This window comes from Nanorana parkeri, unplaced genomic scaffold (genome assembly GCF_000935625.1).
Source record: "Nanorana parkeri isolate BGI_ZX_2015 unplaced genomic scaffold, ASM93562v1 scaffold2077, whole genome shotgun sequence".
Classification (NCBI taxonomy): Eukaryota; Metazoa; Chordata; class Amphibia; order Anura; family Dicroglossidae; genus Nanorana; species Nanorana parkeri.
Window position 1 is genome coordinate 71,157 of NW_017308345.1, and position 15,165 is coordinate 86,321.

Below are 15,165 nucleotides of genomic sequence, written 5' to 3' on the forward strand. Positions count from 1 at the left end.
GGGTCGGGATCGAGGGGGGGGGATGGGGGGCGCAAAATTGCACCTTGCCCACCTTGACCAAAATCCTAGCACCGTCCCTGGTGTGAGGTAATACATCATCGCACTTTATAATAAAGGTTTAGTAGTACGGACCCATCTTCCATCATTTTGGAACTTTGTTGGGTAGACACACTTTGTTGTGGTAAAACAATAAATCCCACCATCATTCCTCTGTCTCTGGAAGTCATTGCCTGTGGCTGTCATTCTTGCAATGACTTATGGGACTTGTAGTTCCAGAATAGATGGAGGGTCGAAGTTTGGTTACCCCTATGGCTGTGCAAAAATCCAGCCCTGCACTCAATACCACTGCAATGGGCAATATGAAAGTTAGATCAAAGCCCAATCACACCCAAAATGTCTGTTTCTCTAAGTCCGGATGAAATGGGATTTGATAACTTCTGTTATATTTCTATTGCTGTCCATGTCGCCATGATGGAGATTTTACTGTCCAGGTAATGAGAACTTCATGTCCTAGTAACGAGTGTCACGTAGGACAGGAAGGGAAGAGACTTGCTACACTTCCAGGGTTTCTCACAAAAGGGTGAAGAGTTTGGAGGAGGCCGGATAAGGGAACAATCTAGGACAACATAGCTGAACTGGAAAGTGAGATGAATTATAGAATTGTTCCAAATCAGCTATTTTGTCCTAGATTGTTCCCTTCTCTGGAGTTCTCCAAACTCTTCACCCTCTTGTGAATAACCCTGATGGTGATGTAACTGTGAAATGAATCAGAACCACAACTGGGTTCACACAAGATATCTGCTGCTGTTCCTAATTTGTTGCATGCGGTGCACCGGAAAAATCACAAACACAAGATTAAGGTTTATGACGCTTCTGCTTTATTCAGGGCGTTCTCTCTCTTTTATACACAGATAACAGGAGAGTGTTTGTCCCACATATGCCCACATCTGTTATCTCTAAATGTCTTGTACTATTGGGCAAACTATGAGGAACTGTTAGTTAAAGTCTTGTGTCTCTCGCTAATTGGTTAGTCGAAGATATCTTCTGCCTGTAGCATCCTCCCTCGGCATTCTTTTCATGTATCCTCGGCACGCTCCTGAATACAGGATACATCTTGGTTACGCGTAGCAAAGCTATAGCTGCATAGTAAGGAAAAGTCACAAAGCTATGTAACAAATTCAAAATATAGAAAAAGGACATTTTCTTAATATGATCCATATTCCTTCACAACTGTACACATGGAATAAAAAGAACTTTGCTTGGTGACTTACTGTTTTGTTTATCTGAATCAGCGGCGCAATCCGCTGTCATTTGAGCACATTGGAAGTTGGGGCATTCTCGTTCAGGAGTGCGGTGGGATCCCCCAAATGACTTTCCTGAATGGGGACACGGATAGTATTAAAAATATCACAGAACATTCTCCCATTTTTGTGAATGTGATCAGAGAATACAAAGTGTTCTGTGATTGGGCAACAGGGGAGGAGGGGCGGGCAAGCAACATGATGGCTCCTGTTTAGGAGACCCGAAGGTCTAGTGTTTTGAAGTAATAGATACCGGCACTCAATGTAACTTTACATTGTGAACAAGGGAGAGTAAGAGAGCGCAGAAGGTGGCCGTGGCATATACATTGTTGCACTTATTTATTAGTAAGCCGAAGATTTTAGATAAAGTTTTCCATCTTTAAGATCTGTAGACTTTCTGATCGGAGTTTCTATTATCTGCAGGAAATCCAAGCTTGGAGAATCAATGGTCAGGACGTCATCAGACAATGACAGAAGATCAGGAAACCGAAGCATCAGCCAACAACCAGGATGAAGAAATTGATTGTTCTAAAGGAAATGTGAAGAATAGGATTGCTATGTATGAGAACATAAAATGAATACATCCATAGAAATGGAAAGTTGGTGCTACCAAGGAAAAATAAAATCTAAAATATAGTTGCCAAAACATAACAGAGGATTATCGAGTTCAGTCTTTGGAACAACGATTCAAAACATTTCTAACGCACCAATTCCTCCGATGTGTGCAGTGCAGTGTTAGTTTCGTTGACTAATAACAACACTTTTTCGGTGACTAAAACTAAATAAAAACTAAGTTATGACGACTAAAACTATAAGGAAAATATAGTGACATCTTAGTTGACTAACTAAAACCAGACTAAAATGTTCGGGAGAGACAATTTGAGAATAGAGATCCAATCAGAACTGATCTCTTTGGACTTCCAGTTCCGGTTCCATCCTGAATAGACATTAGACATGTGGAATTCGTTTCGGACGAATTTTCGGACATTCGGATGTATCCGAATTCCGAATTACAGATAGAACGAATGCAAATGAATCCGAATTTCCGTTTCCGAAATTCATTAGCGGTAGTTCGTTTTAACTTTCGTTTCGTTTTCCTTTCTTACTCGTTTCGTTCATTCGTTGCAGCAAAGTGACACTAGAGAAGGATAAAAAAAAAATTCCCCTCAAATGTAATTTTGCTGCAACAAACGAACGAATGAAAAAAACAAATAAGAAACGAAACGAAACAACCGTTCAAACGAACTACCGCTAACGAATTTCGTCCGAATTGACTTTCACACCCGAATCCCGAAATACGAAATAACACAAAGTCCAAATAAAAACGGAACGAAACTAAATGAATTTTTTGCCAGTGCACATGTCTAATAGACATCTAATAGGTAACATGTGGCGTGCAGTTACAGCCGGTAAAGTTTTTATTGTAATATTTTAGAATTGCACTTCTGCTTGAAAGAATGACGAATGCAAGTTGTTCTAATCAATGCAGATCTAATTACTGTAATATATATATATTTGTTAATTGTTGAAAATACTCAGTATTATTGTTAGGGAATGCACTGAAATGTATTGGCCGAAAATATCTTTCAGACAAAATTGCGCAGCATGCCTGGTTTCTCTCCTCCCCGCTGGGCGTTGCTCTATGTCACCTCTGACAGCGCAGCGTCCAGCAGGGAGGAGAGAAACTGTCAGAGGTGGCCGAGCGGTCCTTCTGCACTGCCTTGCTCGGCCTCCTGTGACAAATCAGGATGGAGAGTGGTGTGGGGGAGGAGACAGCTGTCAGCTCAAAGCACATAGAAGCCCATCGCACTCCTGACTGGTGGAAAACAAAGAAAATTCGGGCGGCTGCTAAAATGACAGCGGAGGCCTCCGCAAAATGAATCCAGTTAAAGAGAAGTCATTAGCACTCCAGCGTCAATGCAAGTCATTATTTATTGACTACTAAGTGTCACATCCTCACAGGCTCTGATGTGATAAATATTGACTTGTATTTACGTTGACTTTTCTTTACCTGAACAGCTGTCACAGGAGGCCGGGCTGGCGGTGCGGGAGAGGAATCAGCTGTCAAAATAGACCGAGCTCTCCTCCCCGCATCACCCGTGCTGCATCCTGTGACAGTGAGTCAGGAAGGAGAGCGGGTACAAGCCTTAATCAGTGATCAGTGTTTGTAAATAATTAAGGACATGGTATGAATACTGTGTCCCCAATTATGAATGAATAGGAAGTGCTCTACATCACTTCCTGTTCATTCCTGATTGAGGATATAGTAAACACGCTATATCCACAAGATATGAATGTACGGGAACACTCAGTATAGAGGATTCCTGTTCATTTATAACAGGGGCTGCAGAGGACTCTGTGTCCTCAATCTCTTTTTCTATTCTAAAAGGGAAAAATTAGGGGTCTTTTTAGACCCCCCGATATTTCCCCAAAGCCCCCAACAGTAAAGTTAAAACATAAAAATATTTATTTAAAAAAATTAATAAACAAAATATACAAAAATAAAACGTTTTGGGAAAAAAATGAATGTAAATTAAATATTTCAAAAAATAAATAAAAAGGTTAGGTTTTGGTTTCGGCCTGACATATTTCTTTTTATTTTCGGTTTCGGTTCCAACATTTTATTTCGGTGCACCTCCAATTATTGTTTCTTTATAAGACTTGGTTTAATCCAATGTAAAGATGAATAAAGACACGTTATATATCACAACGGTTAAATCTGTGTCTGTATTGCATGTTCACACCTTAATACCAGAATGTAATAACAGGATCCATCCTGTCTGAGTACAGGTACGAGAGAGGAGGGGACAGTCACCCGGTGGGATAAGGTATGCCGCCGGGTCCCCTCCTCCTTCCCGAAACTGTCAGGCTCTCGATCCGTGACTGAGTGCCTGACTTTTTAGAGGGGGTGACACCAAAATGACTGTCAGTCATTTTGGTGTTACCCCTCCAATGGTGTCACCCAGGTGCGGACCGCACCCTCCACCCCCCACCCCCCTTGTGACGCCACTGTGTCCGAATACAATCCGCCGGCAGGGAAGATTACTCTTTCCATACAGTTAAGTGTTCTTTCTGCTGGGCTGAACAAAAAAAACATATGCAAACGGTCCCCCTGACAATGCCTTCATATCCTTTTCTCTCCAGAAGGATGGCGCTACCTTTGTTCAGGCACCACCCAGGGTTAGGGTTACCACTATTTCTTCAAGTGAAACCTGAACACTCTAGTACCACGCTGCAATTTTTTGGGGAGAATATATAGGAGAGATCAAGGAGAGAGAGAGACAGCCAGGAGAGAGAGAGGAGAGACAGCTAGTAGAGAGAGAGGACAGACAGCCATGAGAGATGGAGAGAGGAGAGAGACAGCCAGGGGAGAGACAGCCAGGGTAGAAAGTGAGGAGAGAAGAGAGACAGCCAAGAGAGAGAACGTGGAGAGACAGCCAGGGGAAAGAGTGGGGCGAGACATCCAGGAGAGAGAGTGAGGAGAGACAGCCAGGAGAGAGAGTGAGGAGAGAGCGCAAGGAGAGACAGCCAGAAGAGAGGAGAGACAGCCAGGAGAGAGAGAGGAGAGACAGCCAGTAGAGGAAGCAAGGAGAGAGAGCGAAGAGAGACAGCCAGAAGAAAGAGTGAGGAGAAAGAGCAAGGAGAGACAGCCAGGAGAATGAGCGCGGAAAAAAAAGCCAGAAGATAGAGGAGAGATAGTCAGGAGAGAGCGAGGAGAGACAGCCAGGAGAGAGAGCGAGGAGAGACAGCCAGGAGAGAGAGCGAAGAGAGACAGCCAGGAGGATGAGCAAGGAGAGAGATTGAGGAGAGACAGCCAAGTGAGAGAGCAAGGAGAGACAGCCAGGAGAGAGAGTGAGGAGAGAGCGCAAGGAGAGACAGCCAGAAGAGAGGAGAGACAGCCAGGAGAGAGAGAGGAGAGACAGCCAGTAGAGGAAGCAAGGAGAGAGAGCGAAGAGAGACAGCCAGAAGAAAGAGTGAGGAGAAAGAGCAAGGAGAGACAGCCAGGAGAATGAGCGCGGAAAAAAAAGCCAGAAGATAGAGGAGAGATAGTCAGGAGAGAGCGAGGAGAGACAGCCAGGAGAGAGAGCGAGGAGAGACAGCCAGGAGAGAGAGCGAAGAGAGACAGCCAGGAGGATGAGCAAGGAGAGAGATTGAGGAGAGACAGCCAAGTGAGAGAGCAAGGAGAGACAGCCAGGAGAGAGAGTGAGGAGAGAGCGCAAGGAGAGACAGCCAGAAGAGAGAGTGAAGAGAGACAGCCAGGAGAGGAAGCAAGGAGAAAGAGAGAAGAGACAGTCAGGAAAGTGAGGGGAGACAGCCAGAGAGAGAGCGAGGAGAGACAGCCAGGATGATGAGTGAGGAGAGACAGCCAGAAGAGCGAGAGGAGAGACAGCCAGGAGATAAATTGAGGAGAGCCAGTCAAGAGAGAGAGAGAGCGAGGAGAGACAGTTAGGAGAGAAAGAGTGTGTCCATCTCCCGTGCCTCCTACATGCACTCAGGTTGGAACACCAGGACGCCTGAAATCATGACATCTTGTGTCCAGGTTTCAGCTGGCCCAAAACATGGACACAGCACATACAGGACTCAAAACCCAGAATGTCCGGGTAAATCCCAGACAGGTGGCAACCCTATCCAGAGTCACCATGTGCTTCCTGGACTGAGATGCCTGCTCAGAGATGACACCGTCATGTAATACTGGTGACTGTACATCAGACTGATAGCATCATCCTAAGCAAAGTAACTGACTAGAGCTCAAAGACTGCTTTGTGATAAAAAGTAAAGCTTATAAAAATAATACCCTATCTGTTGTGACATTTCAGGAATTTGTTCATGCAAATGTCCAAACTTACGGAAAGGTCCACTTTAAAAACCACATTAAAGGCTGAGTAGTTATTATTACTATACAGGATTGATATAGCGCCAACAGTTTGCGCAGCGCTTTACAATATAAGGAAGACATTACAGTCACAATACAACTCAAGACAAGATGGTAAGGAGGGCCCTGCCCGTTAGGGCTTACAATCTAAGAGGGAGGGGCCAGTGATACATGAGGAGGTAGCTGTGTGGAGATGAATTGTTTGAGAACGTGATGGTCGAGCGGTTAGGTTGAGGTGGGATAGACTTCCCTGAAGAGATGAGTCTTAGGGGAATGCCTAAAGGCAGTCAGAGTGGGAGACAGATGGACAGGTTGGGGTAAAGAGTTCCATAGGATGGGAGAGATTCTAGTGAAGTCCTGGAGGCGAGTATGGGAGGAGTTTACAAGGGAGCTGGAAAGCAGGAGGCCCTTTGAAGAGCGGAGGGGATGGTTAGGGTGATACTTTGAGACGAGGTTGGAGATATAGCCGGGGGCAGAGTTGTGGATGGCTTTATAAGTGTTTGTTAATATTTTGAATGTTATCCTCTGGGCTATTGGAAGCCAGTGTAGGGATTGACAGAGGGGGGCAAGGGATGGAAGCCAGTGGAGGGATTGACAGAGGGGGGGAGGAGGATAGAAGCCAGTGCAGGGATTGGCAGAGGGGGGCAGGGGATGGAAGCCAGTGCAGGGATCGGCAGAGGGGGGTTGCAGACACTGAGCAGTTGGTTAGGTCAATGAGTCTAGCAGCTGCATTCATGATAGGCTGAAGGGGGAGGAGCCTGTGTAGAGGTCAGCCAATGAGGAGGGAGTTGCAATAGTCAAGACGAGTGGATGAATAATTTTGCGGTGTCATTGGTGAGAAAGGGGCGTATTTTGGAGATGTTACGAAGGTGAAGGCGGCAGGATTTGGATAGTGATTGGATGTGTAGTAGTTTTAACGCCACAGCTTCACAAGCCCCTGATAGGGCACTACGGCTAAAGCTGGGAAACTATTTCAAATAATTTTTAAAAAATGAATAAAAATAAATGACACTATTTCCCAGCTGGAGGGCGACAAATGATTTTGTTTGTCGGGTGGTTAAAATGTTTATCCTCTATTTATTTATTGATTGATTTTTACAGTGTACAGTTTTAATCTTATTATCATTTAGATAGAAGGTAAACAAATAAACAAGATACAAAACAAAACATTGCACGTTCCTATTATTAATAAATAAAGGATTGCAACAAAGAGAAAATAAAAATTAAGGAATCTGAACTGTTTCACAAACTGTCTGAAGGGGAATTTCTGCAAAAACTTCACAGCAAATCCATTCCTCTTCTTTATAATGGCTTCTCATCTTTTGTTGGTGGGGGGGGGGGGGGAGAAAATTTCCCATTTCTATAACTGAAAGTGAAAGTAGTTTGTATATCTCTGGGATCCCGATGAGGATGCAATGCTTGCCCAGCTTCTGGTCCTTCTTTGTCTTCATCAATCAGGTAATAATCCCAAATTCTGTATTTTTCTCCATTCAGTAGATACCCAGAGGGGACAACGGAGGGGGAAGCACGGGGGAGGGGGATGTGGGAATTGAGGTTTGAGTGATGCTCGTGTTAGGGATGAGAGGGCGTTTCCAGAGTATTCCTCTAGTGTGCAAAAACAATGAGAGAGCATCTTTCCTTCGGATGGATTCACCCGAGCCTCTCGCCTTATCTAAGGATAACGTTGTGTTTGCACAAATAGATGTGCATATATTTCACATCCACACACAGCTGAAAATACTTGTCAATGTGCCACATAACAGTATTATTCTGGCTTAGTGAGCTGAGCCTATGACCCTGAAATAAAGCTAGCTGGCAATCGCCTTGTTTGCAGCACACTGAGGTTAGGTTGCTGCATGTGAGACGTTTGTCTATCAGCATTTATTGTCAAGCTATGGAGCAGCTAAACATTTCCTCTATAGACTACATCCTAAGGCAGGGGTAGCAAACCTCCGGCTTTCCAGCTGTGGTGAAACTACAAATCCCATGATGCATCTCTCTTCAGGAGTCATGTCTGTGTCTGTGAGAATCTTGCAATGCCTCATGGGATTTGTAGTTCCACCACAGCTGGAAGGCCAGAGGTTTGCTACCCCTGTCTTAAAGTGATACTAAAGTAAAAAAAGTTTTTTCAAAAGCTGATGAAATCACTTACAATTAGGGTTGCCAACTTTTCTTCAAGTGAAACCTGAACACTCTGCCGACATATTTTTGGAAGAATGAGTGGTGGCTTATTCATATGTATATAGTGCCACCCATTCATATGTAAATATCACAGTTGAGACTATTTTCAGTGGGGGGGCCAGTGGCCCCTATCTTAATTTTGGTTGCCCCTGTCTGCCTGACATCTTGTGTCCGGGTTTCTGCTGCCATGAAACCCGGACACAACATTTAAAACCCGGACTGTCCGGGTGAATCCTGGACAGGTGGCAACCCTACTTACAATGGATGCTGCTTCTTGATGTTTATAGGTTTTAGTTTCCTGCAGAATCAGCTGGTCCCCTAGGTAATGGCCCTGATATCAGTGGTGTATCCAGGGTTTGGCACATATGGCACATGCCCCGGGTGCCACTTGAAAGGCAAAAGTTCACCAACCCACAGAGACAGCTGACTTTTTTCTCCCCCCCCCCCCCCTTTCTATACACATTTCCCCACTTGGCTCGTAGCAACCAGGGATGCTCTGGCTGGCGTCCTGCCCAGCTCCTGGCAAACAGTGATGTCAGTGGTTGCCAGGAGCTTAGCGCAGAGCAGAGCGTGCCAGGTTGCTAAGAGTCAGACGGGGAGGTGTGTAATGGCCATACACATCTCTCTGCCGGGCTCTTAGCAACCACAGTGGGTGGGGAGATGTGTATGCGGGGGGGATGCTCTGGCCGGTGTTCTGCCCCATTCCTAGCAACCAGTGATGTCAGTAAAGTGTTTGCATAGCTAAATTCTTATTCTTACTTTTGGATAGAGTAAGGAAGGGTTCAATCTCAATTCCTATCTGTCCCATTGGTGAGATTTCCCTTCACTTCTTATCTTAGAGATACATCAGGAAGTGAGAGTAAGGCAAATCTCCATCTTAGACGTTTGTCACCATAATATTTGTCCCCATTGAAAGATTTTTCCTTCACCTCTTGCTCTCATGATTGCGTTACAATGTACGATTTCCCCTCACCTTCTGTCTTGGTGATGATGGTCACCAGGCCACCTAGAGAGGGTGGATCTTCCCAGCAGGGTCACAGAACACAATAAGAATTTGACAGAGAGCCCAACCCAACCCTAATTTATCAAAAACTTAAAAAAACAATTCATATCTGCTTTTCTAATAGCACATTAGTGGGAATGAAAACAGCAGCTTCATACAGCTAAGAAGGAAGTCAAATGCAAGTCAGAAGGAGGTCAGAAGCATCTCCAGAGGACGCTAATAGCAAGCTGAAGGCACCTGAAAGCATACAGTACATTACTTACCCGTCCACACAAGGCCTAATGCTGTCTGTGTCCAGTGGGCTAATTTACCTACAGCTTCTGCTACCATGAACTGTACATTATCTTCTACTGTCTCCAGGTCATGCTCTGCAGCTGGTTGCTCCATTATCTCACCGGGCCAGAATAGGAGAAGATGTGAACATTCCCTGCTCATTCACAGTCAATAACACTCCCATCAATCAGAAATTTCTTGCCATATCCTGGTTCTTTCAAGGGAAGGAAATTCTAAGTGTTCAGAATGCTAAAGTGAGATCAAGAGATCCCCGTGTGTCATATACAGGCCGGAGAGAACATGGAACCGCCAATCTGTCTATATCAGACATAGCTGTAATGGACGGAGGGATCTATAAATGCTCCATACTGTACACCCCGAAGAAGGAGGAGAAGGAGATCAGACTTGATATACAAGGTACACAGTTGAAAGTATTTAACCTGTATGTCTACCAAAGGGGGCACCAAATGAACATACTTAGAGTCCAAAATGATAGATTCCACAAATGACAACAGGTAAAAAGGTAAGGTAGCCCTTTGGTGGACATACATATTGACTTCTCCATTAAAAACTCTGGCTTTTTGGAGCGTTCCCTGTTTTGTGGAGAGCTGCCAAACACAAGCCATGTGGTTTATTTAAAGACTATTTTTATTATCTATCAGGGATCTATATCCTGCCCCTTATCTCTACCTTTCCTAAAGTATTTACCAAACATTCGGTGATGTAGTTAGGAAACCTGTTACTTATGGGCAGGCACTATCTGATCTTTACGTATTTAGGTTATCTGCAAACATTAGACGGTCAAATTCTCAATCCAATACAATCCCCCTGAGAGGAACCAATCTAGTGAACGCTCCCGAGCACTCTACATACTCACTAGCTCTGCCTAGCAGACACATGTACACCTAAGGGTAGCGGGGAGCCTAGACGGAGGAGCTTATGAGGCTGCCAGTACTCATACCAAAATCCAGACATGTTTTCTAATCTGCTTGAGCTAGGGTTTCCACCATTTCTTCAAGCCAAACCCAAACACTGTAGCACCTCGCGGCATTTTTTTGGTAAAGTATACTATGCACATATTTTGTAGGTAATCACAAGATGCCATTGTGCCACAGGTCCCCAGATATACAATCTGTACATAAACGATGCCACCATAAGATGCCAGTGTCACTTCTCTCTCTCTGATGTCACTTCCTCTCACTAACAGAGGAGAACACCAGATAGAAGGAGGGAGTGACTGAAGGCAGCGCTGCACGGCACTCGCCGCTCACCATCCGCTGCCCGCTGTTAGGTGAGCAAGTCTGCGGCTTGAATAATGTGCCCGGGTGTGAGAAGGGCTTGCACCCGAGCACAGGATTCCAAACTTGAACTGCTGGTGATCTGACGACACTGAGAACGTATCGAGTTCTGCGACCGCCTCACTTCCGGTTTCCTTACAACTAAGAGGTTTGCCCAAGAAACTTGTTCTGCACGAGCGCCAGCCAAGGCATTGGCCTATACACATACAGCACAGCAATGAAGTAATAAAATGAACTAGGATCACACTAATCCAGCACGTTATTAATATCACGTGCCCCACTCAATATGGCCGCCGCTTGAGTGGGGCACGTTTTTATCCTTTAACATTCCATCAGATGAGGTATACATGAATATCTTTGGGTGCTGGTAATGCATGCAATCTGGTGATCACATTCCTGGCTTTGTACCTCCTGCTTACTCGAAGTTGGAACGTGCCCAGCAATGCACGGCTAATCCTCTAGTCAAAACCACATGGCAAAGGGCACTGATGTGACTGGTCACACTGACATGTTTCATCTGTACCTCAGCTTTCATCATAATGACTATTGCATGATGATAAGTTGCATTTTCCCAATCTCACTGTTAACCATTGGACCAGGGAATGGTTAGATGTCTAGGTGCTACCTCTGACATGGTTAGATACCCCTAGACTGGCCAATCTCAATGGAAGAATCAATTGTTAAAGATGGATTTTCACAGGCAGCCACTATAGGTACCCATGAAAAGGATGGGAGTGTTTGCCCAGGAAATAAACATGCACGGTGTGTTCATGTACTGTATGTTTATGTTACAATGGTTCTACTGGGATCTATGGTACAGAAGGGGTGAGCTGCAGGAGGGAAAGAGGGGATGCGCAGCTGAGGTGGGAGCCTTTCTTGCCTTTGCATCTCCCAACCATGTCCTGCACTGTGATTTTGGATACCATTAAAAAACATGTTGCAAGAAGTTGCAGCCTACCTACACAGCACTCACACATACAAGATACACTGCATATTGAAGTGTGTACAACCACCATAAACAAAATACATTTAGGCTGACATGTTGTTATGTTTCAGCAACTCCACAGATCAACATCACAGACAGAGTTGTTGTAACAAATAAAAAGAGTTCCCTACACGGTGTCATCTCTGGATTCTACCCGGTGGACATTGACATTAAATGGCTCCAGGATGGAGAGATGCTGGACAATGTTATCATGGAGATACCTCAGAGAGACCCGGATGGAACGTACAGTGTGAGGAGCTCAGTAACAATAACACCCACTGAGGAGGACAGAGAGCGGATCTTATCCTGTAGAGTCCAACATGAGTCTCTTACTGCCCCTCTCCAGGAGGACTTCCGGCTGGTGTATGGAGGTAATATTATAATGAGTCTGTATTCTGCTGTATATCTACAAGACAACAACAGATATATCCAAAAACTAAAATAAGTACAAAAGGTGGAGGAAAAGTTGAGCTGTTGTCTACAGGAATCAGAATTGTTTACTTAATTTTCCAAGGAGACAAAAAAGAGTTAACCAGATAAGTAGCTCTAGGTAAAAGGTCCACGTTTCGTAGGTTGAACCCCATGAAAAAAAGAGAGACTGTAATACAGTAGACACAGATAGAAAAGATAGATAGATAGATAGATAGATAGATAGATAGATAGATAGATAGATAGATAGATAGATAGATAGAAAATGATTAAAGCAGAGGTCCTCAATTATTTAGTAGCTTTTGAAGCAGAGGCTTAGTTCCTGTCTGTCTAAACACCTGCTGCACGATATGCTTCCAACAATCATAAGCCATGGTTGGGTATTACCCAGTAAGTAAAAAAGGTATTTTGTGAACACCCCCATTCAGTCTTGTTGTGGCTCAGATACATTTGCTGCATATGACTGCGGTTGCCCAGAAGGCATCTCTTGATCCTTCTTTGATTGTGATAACCCTATCTCTGTTTAATTTTGCGTATCCCGAGTAGTAGGGTTGCCACCTGTCCATATCACATCTGCTTTGGCAAGGAAAGGAGTGGATTGGGTAGCTTAAAGGAACCTCCAGTACAGCATAGGAAGGGCTAAATGATGAATATTTGTAAGGACAATCAAATGTTTTTACCAAATACCGCCACCCACGCACATAAAGAACTTACCAGAAATTGACTGACACTTACAAAATAGGTCTCAAAGTGTTTTTTATTATTACTCCATTGCAATAAATCTTCCTCACCTTCCATATGATTTATCCCACTGTAGCATGACCTCTCAGTTTCATCCAATCAGACCTCTGTCCAGGTACAGGGGTATTCAGGGTAGTCTCCACAAATATGCATTTAGATTTATGCAAAAAAGCATTGTGATTACATTTTTTATATACCACATGTATTGCAGAAATCCCATCCGTTCACATCACTTCTCAAGCATTTAAGTTGAATGTGGAGCAGAGTTTGGTGTGCAGTGTATCTAAGTTCTACCCAGAATCCCTCACAGTGAACTGGTTTTTAAATGACACCCTGTTGGAGAATGCCAAGACCCGGAGGATCAGCAGCTCAGCTGTGGCATCTGTCTACCAATTCATCGCAAAAGAGCAGAGCTGGGGCATGGAGCTGAGATGTGTGGTGGAACATGGAACCCTCACCACCCCACATGTGGAGAGACTGCTGGTACAAGAAACAGGTGGGTGACTGTCCTGTTCTAAGAGTAGATTTTAAAAATCTTCAGGAAGGAGAAGTGACCAATCTAGGACAAAATAGCTGAGCTGGAAAGTGAGTTGAATTGGAGAATTTTTCCAAATCAGCTATGTTGTCCTAGGTGGTTCCCTTCTCCAAACTCTTCACCCTTCTGTGAATAGCCCTGTAAGTCACAAAGAGCACTAATACGGTAGCATGACATCTTATATACTTTATCTCCAAGGATGCCATTGCCTAAGTATTTTTTATGTTTTATGTATTTTGTATCTTTGGTAAGATTGCTGTCTTATGAGTAGATCATATTAGGGAGAACCTCTATGCCTCTTTTTTGACATCATTAATAAGAGAGAGTTATAAGGAACATAAACATGTAACGGTTTTCTAAATTGTTTTCAGAATTTTTTTGCAGTGGAATCAAATGTTAAATTCCGGCACGTTTCACTCTACATTTTATAGTTATTTTTGTAGCATAGGATTGTGGTCACAGACAGACGTTTGGTGTTTTTAGTCACATTGTAAAGTAAACCCCGGTGACTCCCGTTCTTATTTGCATTTTGTGAGGAATGATTACAAAAGTTCTTTGTTTGGATAGTTTCCATATGTAATGTAAATATATACAGGAAGTCAGCTGTACTCAGGAAATGCTTAACTCTAGCGAGTGCACAAGTACATTTACTGGATGTATTCCACTAATAGATTTTTCCATCTAAGCCAACTTGTGTTTCAGAATGTTTTTGGGGGATATTTTAATACCTTAATATGTGTAGTATGTAATTGTACAAAAATGATTTAGTATCAGTTTTTACACGGTCTGCCTGGATTCTGCATGTAAGCTATCAAATTACACTGATACCTAGAGATTTAAAGTGCATTTCCACTTTAGAGCCCCTCTGTACCTTTGTTTTCTGTTTCTATTCACGCAGCATACTGAAAAATATATATATTTTAAAAAACAATCTTACCTTTTAGGTGTTTTGTTGCAGTGGGCAACATGATTGATTCCAGGTTTTTCTCAGCACCTTAACGGTGATCTGTCCTTATAGAAAAACTTAGGGTTGAAATTTAAGGATTGTTAGGGTTAGTCACAAAAGGGTGAAGAGTTTGGAGAAGGCCGGAGAAATGAACAATCTAGGACAGGGGTCAGCAACCTTTTACACACCAAGTGCCATTTTTGAAACCATGGTACAACCGAGTGCCAGTGAACAATAGCACGCTTTAGTGTTAGTTACAGGTACATTTTTTCACTCATGGCTGTACTGCTAATAGTAAGTTAAACTCACTAATTATTTTAATGTGTTTACCTCTCCAGTAGCAGCACAACTATAAGGGGAAAAAATTGAATAACTGGTGCACACACAAAACATGTTCATATTTACATTTGCTGAAAAGTAAACTGGACTTTTTAGTGTGATCCCTGTGTCTTTATTTCACGGTTCAGTTGTGCAATCTCTGGCCTGTAGGATGTTACTGTCAGCTGACCTCAGACCAGCACCAATGCATACTTTGAATGCCAGATCTCAGAGCAGCACCAATGCCCTGCAGACCTCAGAGCAGCAGCACCAATGCCCTGC

At 43.6% G+C, this 15,165-nt stretch overlaps 1 protein-coding gene across 1 annotated transcript in view; it reads left to right on the forward strand.

Moving 5' to 3' along the window:
* LOC108800596 (signal-regulatory protein beta-1-like) overlaps positions 1-15,165 on the forward strand; it is a 27,550-nt gene that overhangs the window by 7,048 nt on the left and 5,337 nt on the right. The window contains exons 2-4 of the mRNA XM_018572577.1: positions 9,719-10,048; positions 11,986-12,285; positions 13,296-13,580. Of these exons, the coding sequence (XP_018428079.1) occupies positions 9,719-10,048; positions 11,986-12,285; positions 13,296-13,580 (915 nt within the window). The remainder of the gene's footprint in view (positions 1-9,718; positions 10,049-11,985; positions 12,286-13,295; positions 13,581-15,165) is intronic.